The 15,247-nt window shown below is 31.7% G+C and overlaps 1 protein-coding gene across 1 annotated transcript; it reads right to left on the reverse strand.

The window, feature by feature from the left end:
- Positions 1 to 3,424: 3,424 nt before the first annotated feature.
- On the reverse strand, positions 3,425 to 9,602 carry LOC111638307 (syndetin-like). Its single transcript, XM_023383995.1, has 2 exons — positions 9,371 to 9,602; positions 3,425 to 4,193 (listed from the first exon to the last, which is right to left on the reverse strand). The coding sequence occupies exons 1-2, from the start codon at positions 9,494 to 9,496 to the stop codon at positions 4,050 to 4,052; spliced, it is 270 nt and encodes an 89-aa protein (XP_023239763.1). The 5' UTR covers positions 9,497 to 9,602; the 3' UTR covers positions 3,425 to 4,049.
- Positions 9,603 to 15,247: the final 5,645 nt, after the last annotated feature.

The raw sequence follows: 15,247 nt of genomic DNA on the forward strand, positions 1-15,247 counted from the left end.
TCTCAAGTCATCTTCGAGTTGAAGTCGGTGATGATGTCTAGTTTTCATGTTTGTCATGGCCGAAAATCCGCTCTCGCAGAGGTATGTTGTGCAAAATGGTAGTAAATATTTTATTACCGCTTTGCTGACATGATAAATGTCTTTTAGGTCAGCCAAAAATTACTCAGTGATTGCTCTGCAAAACAACTCTCGAGTCTGCTGTTGCATGAAATGTCTATTAATTCCTCTTGGTCAGAGATGGGAAGGTGGTCAGTGGAGTTATTCGCAACAGCAACAAAAATTTTCAAAATTAATTTTGCGATAACAAATTGTGTTAATTGTACAATTTTTGTTTCTTGCGTAAGAATTTCATTTAGGTATTGTCGCAAATTCATTTTTTTAAATGAAATTTTGAGAATATTTTTAGTTATAAATAAGCGAATTTGTGCGTTCGACATCATGTTGTAAATTACCGAATTTTTGATGGTCCATCCATTATTTTTTTTTTGCTTCATTTCATGCATTTAAATTTTAAATTGACCGATTTTAGATTGCCGCACGTACCCCTTCATGCAATTTCATGTACCCCTGGGGGTATGTGTACCACTAATTGGGAACCATTGGTTTACTGTAAACAGTAAACCAATGGTTCCCAATTAGTGGTACACATTGGAAACCAATTGTACACATTGTGTACAACGACTTTGATGTGTGTGACAAAATTAAAGATCCCGCCAAGTGTGAGGTTTATGGTAATGTGATAAATGAAGCTTCAGTTCAAAACAAATGGCAGGGATTGTTGTCCAGAAGCATTGTGCTTCTTCAGGATAGCACATGTCCACAGCTGCTGCATTGATGAACTTGCTTCAGCAGTTTAAATGGGAAGTTTTCGAACATCCTCCTCATAGCCTAGACTTGGCTCCAAGTGATTACCATCTTTTCCCAAAATTGAAGGATTTTTTGGCCGGGAATCACTATGGAACTGACAACAAACTGAAAGAGGCCATTAATGACTGGTTCAAGAACTTGGCAGTAACTGAGTGTGTAGAAGCATAGAAAAGCTGATGAAACTCTATGACAAATGTTTAAATTTGTATGGCAACTATGTAGAAAAATAGCTAAAGTATCATATATGTTGTAAAATACATTTTGTTTCATTATCTTAAATAAAAATATCTAGAGATACAAACGTTCTTTACTTAAAATGACCTTCGTACTTTCAGCAGTGTATTAGTCTTCATCAGACAAATACAAAAATTTTTTGTCTGATGAAAACAGTAATGCACCATTGAAAGTACTTGCATTTATTTTGTATTTATTAGAGTTTTATGCCAAAAGACAGTTGTTTATTGTGTTGCTTAAACTTTCTAGTCAGAAAAACATTCCTAATTTTTCACTATTGCTTTACCTCTTTCAAAAAAGAGATGTCCCTCATAGGATAATACCCCACATTTTGTGAAACTGTACTATATATTTAAATTTCTTAAATTTACAGTCGACCCCCCATAACATGGGTTCATACAGTTCAGATTCCTATATGACGGCGAAAAAATTGCGACAGTATTCATACAAACACGCTAAAAAAACTCGTATAATTTGGTAAAACGTCATCGCTGACTTGTGTTGCGACAGGATTGGTCGAATCTAGACTAATAGTGGATATCGTACAAACTGTTGAGTTTAAACGAGCAGCAGACCTACTAAAAACCATTTATTATTTAACGTCCATAAAAATTATATTTATATTAATGATGTCTCCAAAGTTCAGCAAATTTTTCGCAAAAGAANTAGCGGAATGCGTGCTAAACACAGACTTATGGAGCATGCGCACAATCCAGGATTTCCCCTCTCCTTGTCACTCATTACGCAAAACATCACTCATTAAGCGAGTCAATTTTTTTATAACTTGTTTTGCTTGTTATGCGAAATACTCGTTAAGCAAGGTTCCACTGTACCTAAGTGCAACAGGCTACATCATTCATTGCCTTTAGGCCATTACACACTCAGTAATCCAGCACTCTTGCTAATATGGATCCCTCTGTGCATGGCATGGCCAAATTAGCAATAATCCAGTGTAATTCAAGAGTTTAAATTAGAACTTTTTCTATAGATAAAACTGAGGAAATTTTGATAATTTATTATTGGAAATTCAATATTATCAATCTGTTTTATCTACATTTATAAAAGATAAAAGAAATAAACAACAATATTTTTCCATAAATTATTCTGATATTTGACTTTTAAATTTATTATTCACCTGCAGTTCCAATAAACAAAAAATTTTTTTAATATAACTTAATCATANAACTTTTAAAATAAATATTCATTTAACTCAAAAAAACACATACAGGTAACTCTTGTATAATGCAGTACTTATATGACACAGTTTCAATATTATGCAGTTCAGAAACGGCAGCAATTCTTGAACAACACAGTATTTATACTATGCAATTTTGATACAAGTTGTTATGAAATAATCTGTTCATCTTATTCTAGCAAATGTTCTTTCAGTTGCTACAACATAGTTCACTAATATAGACAGATTGTGCATTTTCTATCAGCAAAATGTTGTTTTGGAAGATATTAGTGAAGACAAATCAAATTTATTTTTTGTGGGCAATGAAAGAATTGTTATTTATGATTCTTTTTTTTTTACAAATTTTAATAAGTTTATTTTTGTTTTGTAATTCATGTGTTGTTAAATGAAATTTTCTTAATTAAATAAAACAGTTTATATAAGAAACATGTAATAAAAATAAAATGTAAGAAACATGATAGATAAATTTTTATTTGTCAGAACCCATTCTAAAAATTTAATATCCAAAGTAAATAAGTTGTTAAGCTAAAAAAATCATAGAAATCAACAAGGAAGTTAATGAGATTTTATCTCTTGATCACACTTTCTTTCGAAAAGATAGTTTCCTGGAGCAACAATTCAGGGAAGTCAATGAAAAAATTTGAGGTTGGTCATCACATTCTTCATGATATTACCAAATTTGGGTATATTGTGATTCAGGAGAAGGTACCCTATAAAAGAGCAAAGTAAAAAGAGGTTAGAGGTTACCTGTCTCTGGGGTTTGTTCATTGCCTGAATTCTCTCTGTTAGTGTATCTGCATTTGGATTTGATGTCCATAAACTTATGCAGTATCTGAGATAAGGACATTTTGATATTCTAAAGACTTATTGCATCAAAGGAGCACCAAACTGTCTAAAGAACCTTAACCTGTCCAGTGTTATTCCTGACATCTTGGTTTGCAACCTGTTGACCTTAACTGATTGACCCAAAATATCTTGTATCATCATTGAAACTAGATGTCGCTAGTCATTATAATTTTTATATTAAAACTTCCGAAATATAATTTTTTTTGTTTTTACACTTATTAATATATTTATTTTGTTTGTGCAAAATTAAAAAATAATTTTGGACAATACAATAGCCACAATTTTTTTTTCCAAAAATGTGTAATTTTCGTTAGGCCTTAACATCGACAAAAATTCAATGTAACACCACATGCAACAGAGAAAAATTTCAACATCTGATAGGTTAAGGATGTTTGTTCTTAGGAAGAAGTTATTTGACACATGATTAAATTGTAAAACTCCCTTCCTAGACAGAATTAGTTGCGAGTAGGATGCCAAATAATACAGAAAAGTATAGGATATAGTAATAGATGTAAATATAGGTAAAGATAAAAAAGCTGTTGTCATTTGTGCAATAGTTTTACTTATGTTAAAATAAATCTAGTTGTTTTATTGTTACTTCACTGTCAAATCAATCACTTCTGAGCGCTATGTCTCTCCTATCCTTCCTTGATTTGCTTGCCCTCTGCTCCCCATACAATACTGCTGACACATGTACTCAAAGGTTTTCTGTGAATCCAATCACAGGTGGTGTCAGAAAAATCCTAAACCAAGGGGATGCTGCTCACATATTTAAAAAATCGTTTTGCAATGTAAAACGCACTTTTTATATGTAATGTGACATCTCATATAACAATTTTTATAAAAGCATTTTTGGCAGAACTTAAAACTTTTTGAATTTATGCTATGTAAATTAATTTTTAAAAAGTCATATACATTTCACAGAATATATTAATACACACTTCTGATAATCATCAGCATTTTCTTCTACATATTCTTTTTTCAATTCTTCTGGTACATCAGAATCATCGCTGTCAGAACTAAAGCTGTGTCGGGAAGTACTTTCATCAGTCTGAAAATATTTTAATAACTATTAATTAATTAAATCATTAAATTTTAAGTTAAAACATAATAAATTCAAATAAAAACAACATATGTCAAAATCATACAAAATATAAATAATGAATGCACCTTCAAAAATGTTTCAGAGTACTGAATAATGTCCAACTTTTATATCTTAGGTTTTATCTGGATAATATATATTTAAAATTTTCTCTGCTTTTTAGTAAGATTATATATTTTTCTTTAAAATAATCTTTAGTATATAATATACAAAAATATCTTCTAGACTAATGATTTTCAAACTTTTCTAATAATGCTCTACCATGAGAAAAATTTTTCATATCCCACCTTTTCCCAAATAAACTAAATTAATATTTGCTACAATAGGTGTTTTGCTCAAATTTAAAATTTGTTATAATTTTTTAACATTTGCATGCACACATGCAAAGACATAAAAAAATGTATAATATTAAAAATTGTTAGTGTAATAAATTGTCAGTATAACATTATCAAAATATGATGTATAATGACATTGCTAGCCATAATTCTTGTTTAACTATCAATGAAGATCAAAATTTTTTTCTTTATATCATATGTAAGTAAGATGCCTGTTTCTTACAAATATGATATTGAAAATGACAGCAAAATATCCATCATCTTTTATATAAATCAGAGACTCATCAAAACTTTGTCATTGCAAAAATTTGAACACATACTTGACAGCAAATTAGATAAGCAATACAAACAACTGTCTTTCAGCATTAAAATTCTAATAAACACAAAACATGCAAGTAAAGGGTCATTCTAAAAGAAAAGAACATTTTGATCTGATGAACCGCGCAGTTCTCCCACCACCCCACTGCCGCGTCATGGACTTTTCCATTTTTTCATGTCAGTCTGATGCTAACAGCGAGCCGCAACGATCGTTTACTGCAGTGGTTCCCAATTAGTTTTTCCTGCATACCACTTCAAGAAAGAGCTCAAACTCACATATCTCTTATAGCAGAAATTCATTTTAATCTATACTAATATTATAAATTCGAAGGTAATTCTCTGTCTGTCTGTTACCTTTTCACGTCTAAACCGCTGAACAGGTTTTAATAAAATTTGGCACAGAGATAGCTTACATGTTAGAGATGGACATAGGCTACATTTTACTGCGAGAAAATATCTTACTCCCACGAGAAAATTCAATATAACGCGGGCGAAGCTGTGGGTAGACAGCTAGTGATAAATAAAATAAGTCTTTTTACATTTATTACCTTTAAAATACAATTCTAATAATAATGAAAATAACATAAGGTTATTTAATTTTAATGTAACAAATGTGCACGATTTTCTTTGCACAACTTTGTAAAATCTGGTTGCTTTTTGGTCAGCTTCAGTCTCAAGTCATCTTCGAGTTGAAGTCGGTGATGATGTCTAGTTTTCATGTTTGTCATGGCCGAAAATCCGCTCTCGCAGAGGTATGTTGTGCAAAATGGTAGTAAATATTTTATTACCGCTTTGCTGACATGATAAATGTCTTTTAGGTCAGCCAAAAATTACTCAGTGATTGCTCTGCAAAACAACTCTCGAGTCTGCTGTTGCATGAAATGTCTATTAATTCCTCTTGGTCAGAGATGGGAAGGTGGTCAGTGGAGTTATTCGCAACAGCAACAAAAATTTTCAAAATTAATTTTGCGATAACAAATTGTGTTAATTGTACAATTTTTGTTTCTTGCGTAAGAATTTCATTTAGGTATTGTCGCAAATTCATTTTTTTAAATGAAATTTTGAGAATATTTTTAGTTATAAATAAGCGAATTTGTGCGTTCGACATCATGTTGTAAATTACCGAATTTTTGATGGTCCATCCATTATTTTTTTTTTGCTTCATTTCATGCATTTAAATTTTAAATTGACCGATTTTAGATTGCCGCACGTACCCCTTCATGCAATTTCATGTACCCCTGGGGGTATGTGTACCACTAATTGGGAACCATTGGTTTACTGTAAACAGTAAACCAATGGTTCCCAATTAGTGGTACACATTGGAAACCAATTGTACACATTGTGTACAACGACTTTGATGTGTGTGACAAAATTAAAGATCCCGCCAAGTGTGAGGTTTATGGTAATGTGATAAATGAAGCTTCAGTTCAAAACAAATGGCAGGGATTGTTGTCCAGAAGCATTGTGCTTCTTCAGGATAGCACATGTCCACAGCTGCTGCATTGATGAACTTGCTTCAGCAGTTTAAATGGGAAGTTTTCGAACATCCTCCTCATAGCCTAGACTTGGCTCCAAGTGATTACCATCTTTTCCCAAAATTGAAGGATTTTTTGGCCGGGAATCACTATGGAACTGACAACAAACTGAAAGAGGCCATTAATGACTGGTTCAAGAACTTGGCAGTAACTGAGTGTGTAGAAGCATAGAAAAGCTGATGAAACTCTATGACAAATGTTTAAATTTGTATGGCAACTATGTAGAAAAATAGCTAAAGTATCATATATGTTGTAAAATACATTTTGTTTCATTATCTTAAATAAAAATATCTAGAGATACAAACGTTCTTTACTTAAAATGACCTTCGTACTTTCAGCAGTGTATTAGTCTTCATCAGACAAATACAAAAATTTTTTGTCTGATGAAAACAGTAATGCACCATTGAAAGTACTTGCATTTATTTTGTATTTATTAGAGTTTTATGCCAAAAGACAGTTGTTTATTGTGTTGCTTAAACTTTCTAGTCAGAAAAACATTCCTAATTTTTCACTATTGCTTTACCTCTTTCAAAAAAGAGATGTCCCTCATAGGATAATACCCCACATTTTGTGAAACTGTACTATATATTTAAATTTCTTAAATTTACAGTCGACCCCCCATAACATGGGTTCATACAGTTCAGATTCCTATATGACGGCGAAAAAATTGCGACAGTATTCATACAAACACGCTAAAAAAACTCGTATAATTTGGTAAAACGTCATCGCTGACTTGTGTTGCGACAGGATTGGTCGAATCTAGACTAATAGTGGATATCGTACAAACTGTTGAGTTTAAACGAGCAGCAGACCTACTAAAAACCATTTATTATTTAACGTCCATAAAAATTATATTTATATTAATGATGTCTCCAAAGTTCAGCAAATTTTTCGCAAAAGAAATAATTTATCAGGAAGCACGCGAGCGCCATTCGATGACAAGCTCCACAACGAAAACAAGCTTAAGCAATGGCGTCATCAAACGGTGCACACTCGGTAAGTAATTCTACAATTTTTTGTTTATAGCGTAGTTTATATGAATTATTCCCAAAAAATTATTTGTATTTTGGAAATGTTGAGTCGAATTAGTCTAGAATCTATTAATTTTATGGAAGAAAACCTTTCAAACAGCCGTAGTCCGTAAACTGCATACATGCTGGGCTGTGATTGGCTCATGTATTCAAAGACTCTTAGAACATCAATTTCATAAAGAATGGAACGTATCTACCATGTTATGGGGGGTCGACAGTATATATATTTTATTCTCTTTAAATTATAAATTTCTTTTTTGGTTAGATTCAACATTGTTATAATGAATTTTTGAATCTATTAACAAATTAAAATAAAACATAATTTACAATAATATGCCAAATTGAAAATATAATAATTTTAAACAAATATCTTTAAATTAAAATCTAAAATAATAAAAATTAAAATATTTATAATTTTAACTTAATGTTAAGATAAGTTTCATACCAAAACAATTGCTTCATAAAAAAAAAAGCTCTAAATTCAAATGTAATTCAATACACACTTGCTAATTTGGCCTCTCAATTATCTGGCATATCCCAATGTAATTCCATTTCCACAAAAATATTAGTCATGTCACACATTCTGTTTTCCTGTTTACTTAGATTTAATTTCTGTGTACAGTATTGCATTCCATGCCATATTTCCCACCTTCCTCCAAAAAGAATTAGTACAGTTAAACCTCACTTAACGAGCATAATTTGTTCCAGATTCTTCCTCATAATGCTAAACATTCATTAAGTGAAACAGTTTTTTCCCCATAGAAATTAATGTAAAATACATAATGTGTTCTATGTCGAAAAAATATTCAAATATTTTAAGTATAATGTTTATTCAAAGAAAATTATACAATATACATTGTTAAGAAGTGTGAATCATCATCATCTTTTCTTTTAGCATGGAATGAACCAACCTGGAATGTGAATTAAATTTGCAAAAAACAAAAAAAAAAATCACAGATTATATGTCTGATGAAAATGCCAAATGATATGCCAAATTCTTGGGCTATGTAAAGGCTATAATTAAATATTAGAAATTAATTAATTTGACTAGAGGTAGGCAGTTATGCTGCCATCTCATATTAAATGTATATAATTATAAATAATTAATTTTTAATTTAGACGTTTTAAAAATTTAATTTGGAATTGGTCATTAAATTTAGTACAAGATGGCATGTTTATTATATAATGAGATATGATTGTCGATGTTTATACATAATATGTGTAAAGACAAGTTTGGAAAAATGTGTGATCACGAGCAACACTAAGATGCTAGCGGAATGCGTGCTAAACACAGACTTATGGAGCATGCGCACAATCCAGGATTTCCCCTCTCCTTGTCACTCATTACGCAAAACATCACTCATTAAGCGAGTCAATTTTTTTATAACTTGTTTTGCTTGTTATGCGAAATACTCGTTAAGCAAGGTTCCACTGTACCTAAGTGCAACAGGCTACATCATTCATTGCCTTTAGGCCATTACACACTCAGTAATCCAGCACTCTTGCTAATATGGATCCCTCTGTGCATGGCATGGCCAAATTAGCAATAATCCAGTGTAATTCAAGAGTTTAAATTAGAACTTTTTCTATAGATAAAACTGAGGAAATTTTGATAATTTATTATTGGAAATTCAATATTATCAATCTGTTTTATCTACATTTATAAAAGATAAAAGAAATAAACAACAATATTTTTCCATAAATTATTCTGATATTTGACTTTTAAATTTATTATTCACCTGCAGTTCCAATAAACAAAAAATTTTTTTAATATAACTTAATCATAATAAACTACAAATTTAATGTTTTACTTATATACAATACAAATTAATGTAGTATCATTAAAATCATCATAAATATTAAAATTATCAGTTAAATATTATGAATAAAACCTTAAACATATTTACCCCATCCAAGGCCATAACATCTTCACCTTCATCATCATCTGTCTGGATATCAAATGGATTAATTTTATTTGTCTTTTTAAAATAGCTATTTCCCTGTTTAGAAATATTGTTAAAAGTCTTCTCCATCTTGCTTTGAGAAGATACAGGTGAATTAGGAAACAATCGAGCAGATGCACAATGACGTAAAAAACGAAATTCCTTTAAAAAATTTAGTAACTTATCAATATTTAAATTAATAACATATTATAAATTGAATAAAAATTAATAATGTTTTTTTTTATATATCATAATTATTATTATTTGTTCAAATCCATAGTCTTCCACAATTTTAATTTTATAAACTTTTTATTTAACAACAAAATCTAAAAAAACTCCAAAATTATTCCAAGTTATCAAAACTTAATTTCTTAGAGCAATTAGTAAACAATCTGGAGAGGGAAATCTTCATTGACAAAAGAAGTTTATAGTCATATAATTTGCACAAGTGTGCAAGACACTTAAAATAATTAAGAAGTATTTTCAAATCTAAGAAAAAAATTAAATGATTCACTTTAAAGTGATACAATAAAAGTTTAGAATCCAGAATTATAAAATAGTTATCCTCCAATTATGTTCTTCCTAACTTAGAATAACTAAAAATAGGACAGCAGAAAAAAAAATTCAGTCAAATAATTAGTTGCATCACTAATGGCAATGATATAATAATTATATCAGGTAGTCCATAAGTTCATGTGTATTTTATGACCTTGAGAAAAAACGTGTTTTGTAGTTAAAATTGTCAGTCTAATGTGATACTTTTTACACTGAAGTGTTAAATTGGATCTCATTCATATAATACTGTTCAGAATTGGGAACATTTCAGTTGTTTATTTTCGTTAAAATGGAAGTAACAGACGAATATAAGAGACATGTTTTATACTTTTTATTTTTAAGTAGTGAGAATACTACAAATGCAGCCAAAAAATTAAATACTGTTCATAATCAAACTGTAATTAGTATAAGGACTGCACAGAAGTGGTTTGAAAGATTTAGAAATAATGATTTTAGTGTGGAGGATAAAGCTCGTACTGGAAGACTTTTATGATGACTTTGACGATGATGCTCTCTCTGCACTAGTTAAAGCAGAATCATCTTTAACAGTTGATGAAATTGCAGAACATTTAAATTCATCCCATGGAACTGTTCATAGACATCTACAACAACTCAGAAAAGTTTCAAAGCTAGGAAAATGGATACCACATGAACTGTCAATAGTGTGAGATCCAGCCTGGGGTACAGGGTAAATTGTTATGCCTGTATCACTTAATAGGCAGCTAGTTGGTGAAACTAGTCTTATTCGTCTACAAGAACGGCCTTTCCCAAAACTTAGGGAAACGAGTGTGGAAGGTCTTACAGTTAATATTTTAAGCGGAAGTTGGTGATGGCGAATTCACCTTCTTCCTTATGTCAGGGTCCTGACACCAGTTTATCTACTTTTAGTAACACGGATAAACACGCGTAAAATTTATGCCGTCAATCTGATTCAGGAAATAATCCAGAGACATCTCTTAACAAAATATATATATAATTTAATAAACAAAACAAACAATACAAATACAGAATAAGAAATAATCTAATAATCCAAACAGTCAATCAAAGAATGAATGATCAAATCAACTTCGACAGGAGGAAATCTATTCTTAGTCTATACCGAGTCGAGAGAGAAATGTGTTCTTAAACTATACATTTACAAGAGAGAGAGCTCACAATTTAGTCTTAAACATATGACCTGTTTACTTGGCTGTGTCGTCTTCTTATCAGTGAAGGTACTTCATGGTTTTCTTAGAATTAACTTGACAGGGTATGACGATGGCATTGGTCTACTGGCATATATGCGTGGAGTCCTTTCCACTCTCCGATCTACAGACGAACTCTTAAGGGCGCTGGCCTTAGAGAGCAATTGAATGGAGTCTGGTTACTCTCAGATCTGACGACGAACTCCTAAGAGCAGTGTGGAGCCAATATGGGAGACGTCCCTCCTCTATGAGATTTTCTGACGGACTCCCCGAATTCTGCTGAACTTCGCATATATCTTCTGATTTACAACCAATTATCAGTCGAGGCTTCATCCACGTGAACGGATGGGAAGGGGAAGAAATGAGGGGTAAACAGTTCCCATCAAAGCGAGATTTTTAAGAGATAAGGGCAAAACAGAGGCTACTCATACTTCCGTCAAAGGAAGTGACTCTCCTAGCTGTTTTCCCATGCTAGAAAAACATTATTTTTCCATCAAAAATGGAAGAATATTTTTCGGGAAAGATTTTACTTTCCTTTTAAATTATTATTTTAGACCCGGGGGCTATTCGGATCTCACAATAGCTAACCGACAACATGTAAACATTTGCACATCTCGCATTTTATCCCGCATTACTTTAGAACCTTTTCTTGATCGGCTGGTTACTGGAGACAAAAAAATGGATCCTCTATAATAATGTGATGAGAAAAAGACAATGGACAGATTGCGACAAGCCAGCTGCAAAAGGTGGGTTGCATCCAAAAAAAATTCTTTTGTCTGTTTGGTGGGATATGTCAAGTGTAATTCACTTTGAGCTGTTAGAACCTAATCAAACAATTACAGCTCAAATGTATTGTGATCAATTAGAGCATTTAAATGAAAAATTGAAAAAAAATCGACCGTCATTAGTGAACAGAAAGCAGGTTCTCTTGCAACATGACCACATGCCACAAAAATAACTGTAGAGAAACTCAAAAGCTTCAACTGGGAAATTTTACCTCATCCACCATATTCGCCAGATATTGCTCCCAGTGATTATCATCTTTTTCACAGTTTGCAGAATTTTTTAAAAGGGAAAACTTTTGAGGATGAGAACAATGTAAAAAAGGCTATTTCTAAATATTTCGATTCAAAACTGAAATCATTTTACGAAGACAGGATTAAAAAGCTACCATCAAGATGGCAAGAAATTGTACAAAATAATGGTGAATACATTATAGATTGAAATAAAATTTAATTAAAATTTTTTATTGCATTTTTTGTAGATAAAAATACGCATGAACTTATGGACTGACCTGATACATCAAATACAGTACTGTAATGGACAATAAATACACTGTATATAACAATAACTTTAAGTTTATTCATGTATAACTTCAACTTCAGTCAGCACTGTGGAGCTTAAAAGTGAAAATAAAACCAACTTTCTGCAGTATTTCTTGTCTGGGGTTATCATTCTAATCACTACTTTATAATAAAGTTAACATAAAGTAATAAATTAAATAAATAAAACCTAGTAATAAAAATACAACCAATTTCACATGAAGTATCTATACATACTCAGTATGATTTTTGCTGGCTTCAAATTTGATTGACTACCTACATGTCTCTGAATTTTGCATAAATAAAAAAATCATAATTAAACTGGTCCTCTATAAAAACTTTCTGAATCTGTCACCAGAACAGACTTCCAAATTTATTTGTATCAACAGCAAAGAAGACAAGTCTTATCATACTTTCTGACACCTCATCAGAGTCATGGTTATTGATATCTTAGTTTAAAATGTACAGTGGGGTACCTCAGGATACGAAATTAATCCGTTCTGAAACTGAGATCGTATCATGAAAATGTCGTAAGGTGAATCATTTATTCCCATACGATTACATGTAAAACCAAATAATTCGTTCCAACACTAAAAACACACTCAAATTAAAGCTAAGTTGTACGTTAAAAAAAATAACTGTAGTAAGGAAAACACTGAAAAATGCATTTTGTAGTTGTAAATGTATNTAGTTTTCATGTTTGTCATGGCCGAAAATCCGCTCTCGCAGAGGTATGTTGTGCAAAATGGTAGTAAATATTTTATTACCGCTTTGCTGACATGATAAATGTCTTTTAGGTCAGCCAAAAATTACTCAGTGATTGCTCTGCAAAACAACTCTCGAGTCTGCTGTTGCATGAAATGTCTATTAATTCCTCTTGGTCAGAGATGGGAAGGTGGTCAGTGGAGTTATTCGCAACAGCAACAAAAATTTTCAAAATTAATTTTGCGATAACAAATTGTGTTAATTGTACAATTTTTGTTTCTTGCGTAAGAATTTCATTTAGGTATTGTCGCAAATTCATTTTTTTAAATGAAATTTTGAGAATATTTTTAGTTATAAATAAGCGAATTTGTGCGTTCGACATCATGTTGTAAATTACCGAATTTTTGATGGTCCATCCATTATTTTTTTTTTGCTTCATTTCATGCATTTAAATTTTAAATTGACCGATTTTAGATTGCCGCACGTACCCCTTCATGCAATTTCATGTACCCCTGGGGGTATGTGTACCACTAATTGGGAACCATTGGTTTACTGTAAACAGTAAACCAATGGTTCCCAATTAGTGGTACACATTGGAAACCAATTGTACACATTGTGTACAACGACTTTGATGTGTGTGACAAAATTAAAGATCCCGCCAAGTGTGAGGTTTATGGTAATGTGATAAATGAAGCTTCAGTTCAAAACAAATGGCAGGGATTGTTGTCCAGAAGCATTGTGCTTCTTCAGGATAGCACATGTCCACAGCTGCTGCATTGATGAACTTGCTTCAGCAGTTTAAATGGGAAGTTTTCGAACATCCTCCTCATAGCCTAGACTTGGCTCCAAGTGATTACCATCTTTTCCCAAAATTGAAGGATTTTTTGGCCGGGAATCACTATGGAACTGACAACAAACTGAAAGAGGCCATTAATGACTGGTTCAAGAACTTGGCAGTAACTGAGTGTGTAGAAGCATAGAAAAGCTGATGAAACTCTATGACAAATGTTTAAATTTGTATGGCAACTATGTAGAAAAATAGCTAAAGTATCATATATGTTGTAAAATACATTTTGTTTCATTATCTTAAATAAAAATATCTAGAGATACAAACGTTCTTTACTTAAAATGACCTTCGTACTTTCAGCAGTGTATTAGTCTTCATCAGACAAATACAAAAATTTTTTGTCTGATGAAAACAGTAATGCACCATTGAAAGTACTTGCATTTATTTTGTATTTATTAGAGTTTTATGCCAAAAGACAGTTGTTTATTGTGTTGCTTAAACTTTCTAGTCAGAAAAACATTCCTAATTTTTCACTATTGCTTTACCTCTTTCAAAAAAGAGATGTCCCTCATAGGATAATACCCCACATTTTGTGAAACTGTACTATATATTTAAATTTCTTAAATTTACAGTCGACCCCCCATAACATGGGTTCATACAGTTCAGATTCCTATATGACGGCGAAAAAATTGCGACAGTATTCATACAAACACGCTAAAAAAACTCGTATAATTTGGTAAAACGTCATCGCTGACTTGTGTTGCGACAGGATTGGTCGAATCTAGACTAATAGTGGATATCGTACAAACTGTTGAGTTTAAACGAGCAGCAGACCTACTAAAAACCATTTATTATTTAACGTCCATAAAAATTATATTTATATTAATGATGTCTCCAAAGTTCAGCAAATTTTTCGCAAAAGAAATAATTTATCAGGAAGCACGTGAGCGCCATTCGATGACAAGCTCCACAACGAAAACAAGCTTAAGCAATGGCGTCATCAAACGGTGCACACTCGGTAAGTAATTCTACAATTTTTTGTTTATAGCGTAGTTTATATGAATTATTCCCAAAAAATTATTTGTATTTTGGAAATGTTGAGTCGAATTAGTCTAGAATCTATTAATTTTATGGAAGAAAACCTTTCAAACAGCCGTAGTCCGTAAACTGCATACATGCTGGGCTGTGATTGGCTCATGTATTCAAAGACTCTTAGAACATCAATTTCATAAAGAATGGAACGTATCTACCATGTTATGGGGGGTCGACAGTATATATATTTTATTCT

Source organism: Centruroides sculpturatus, unplaced genomic scaffold, assembly GCF_000671375.1.
Source record: "Centruroides sculpturatus isolate CEXI.00-Female unplaced genomic scaffold, Cexi_2.0 scaffold1256, whole genome shotgun sequence".
Taxonomy (NCBI): domain Eukaryota; kingdom Metazoa; phylum Arthropoda; class Arachnida; order Scorpiones; family Buthidae; genus Centruroides; species Centruroides sculpturatus.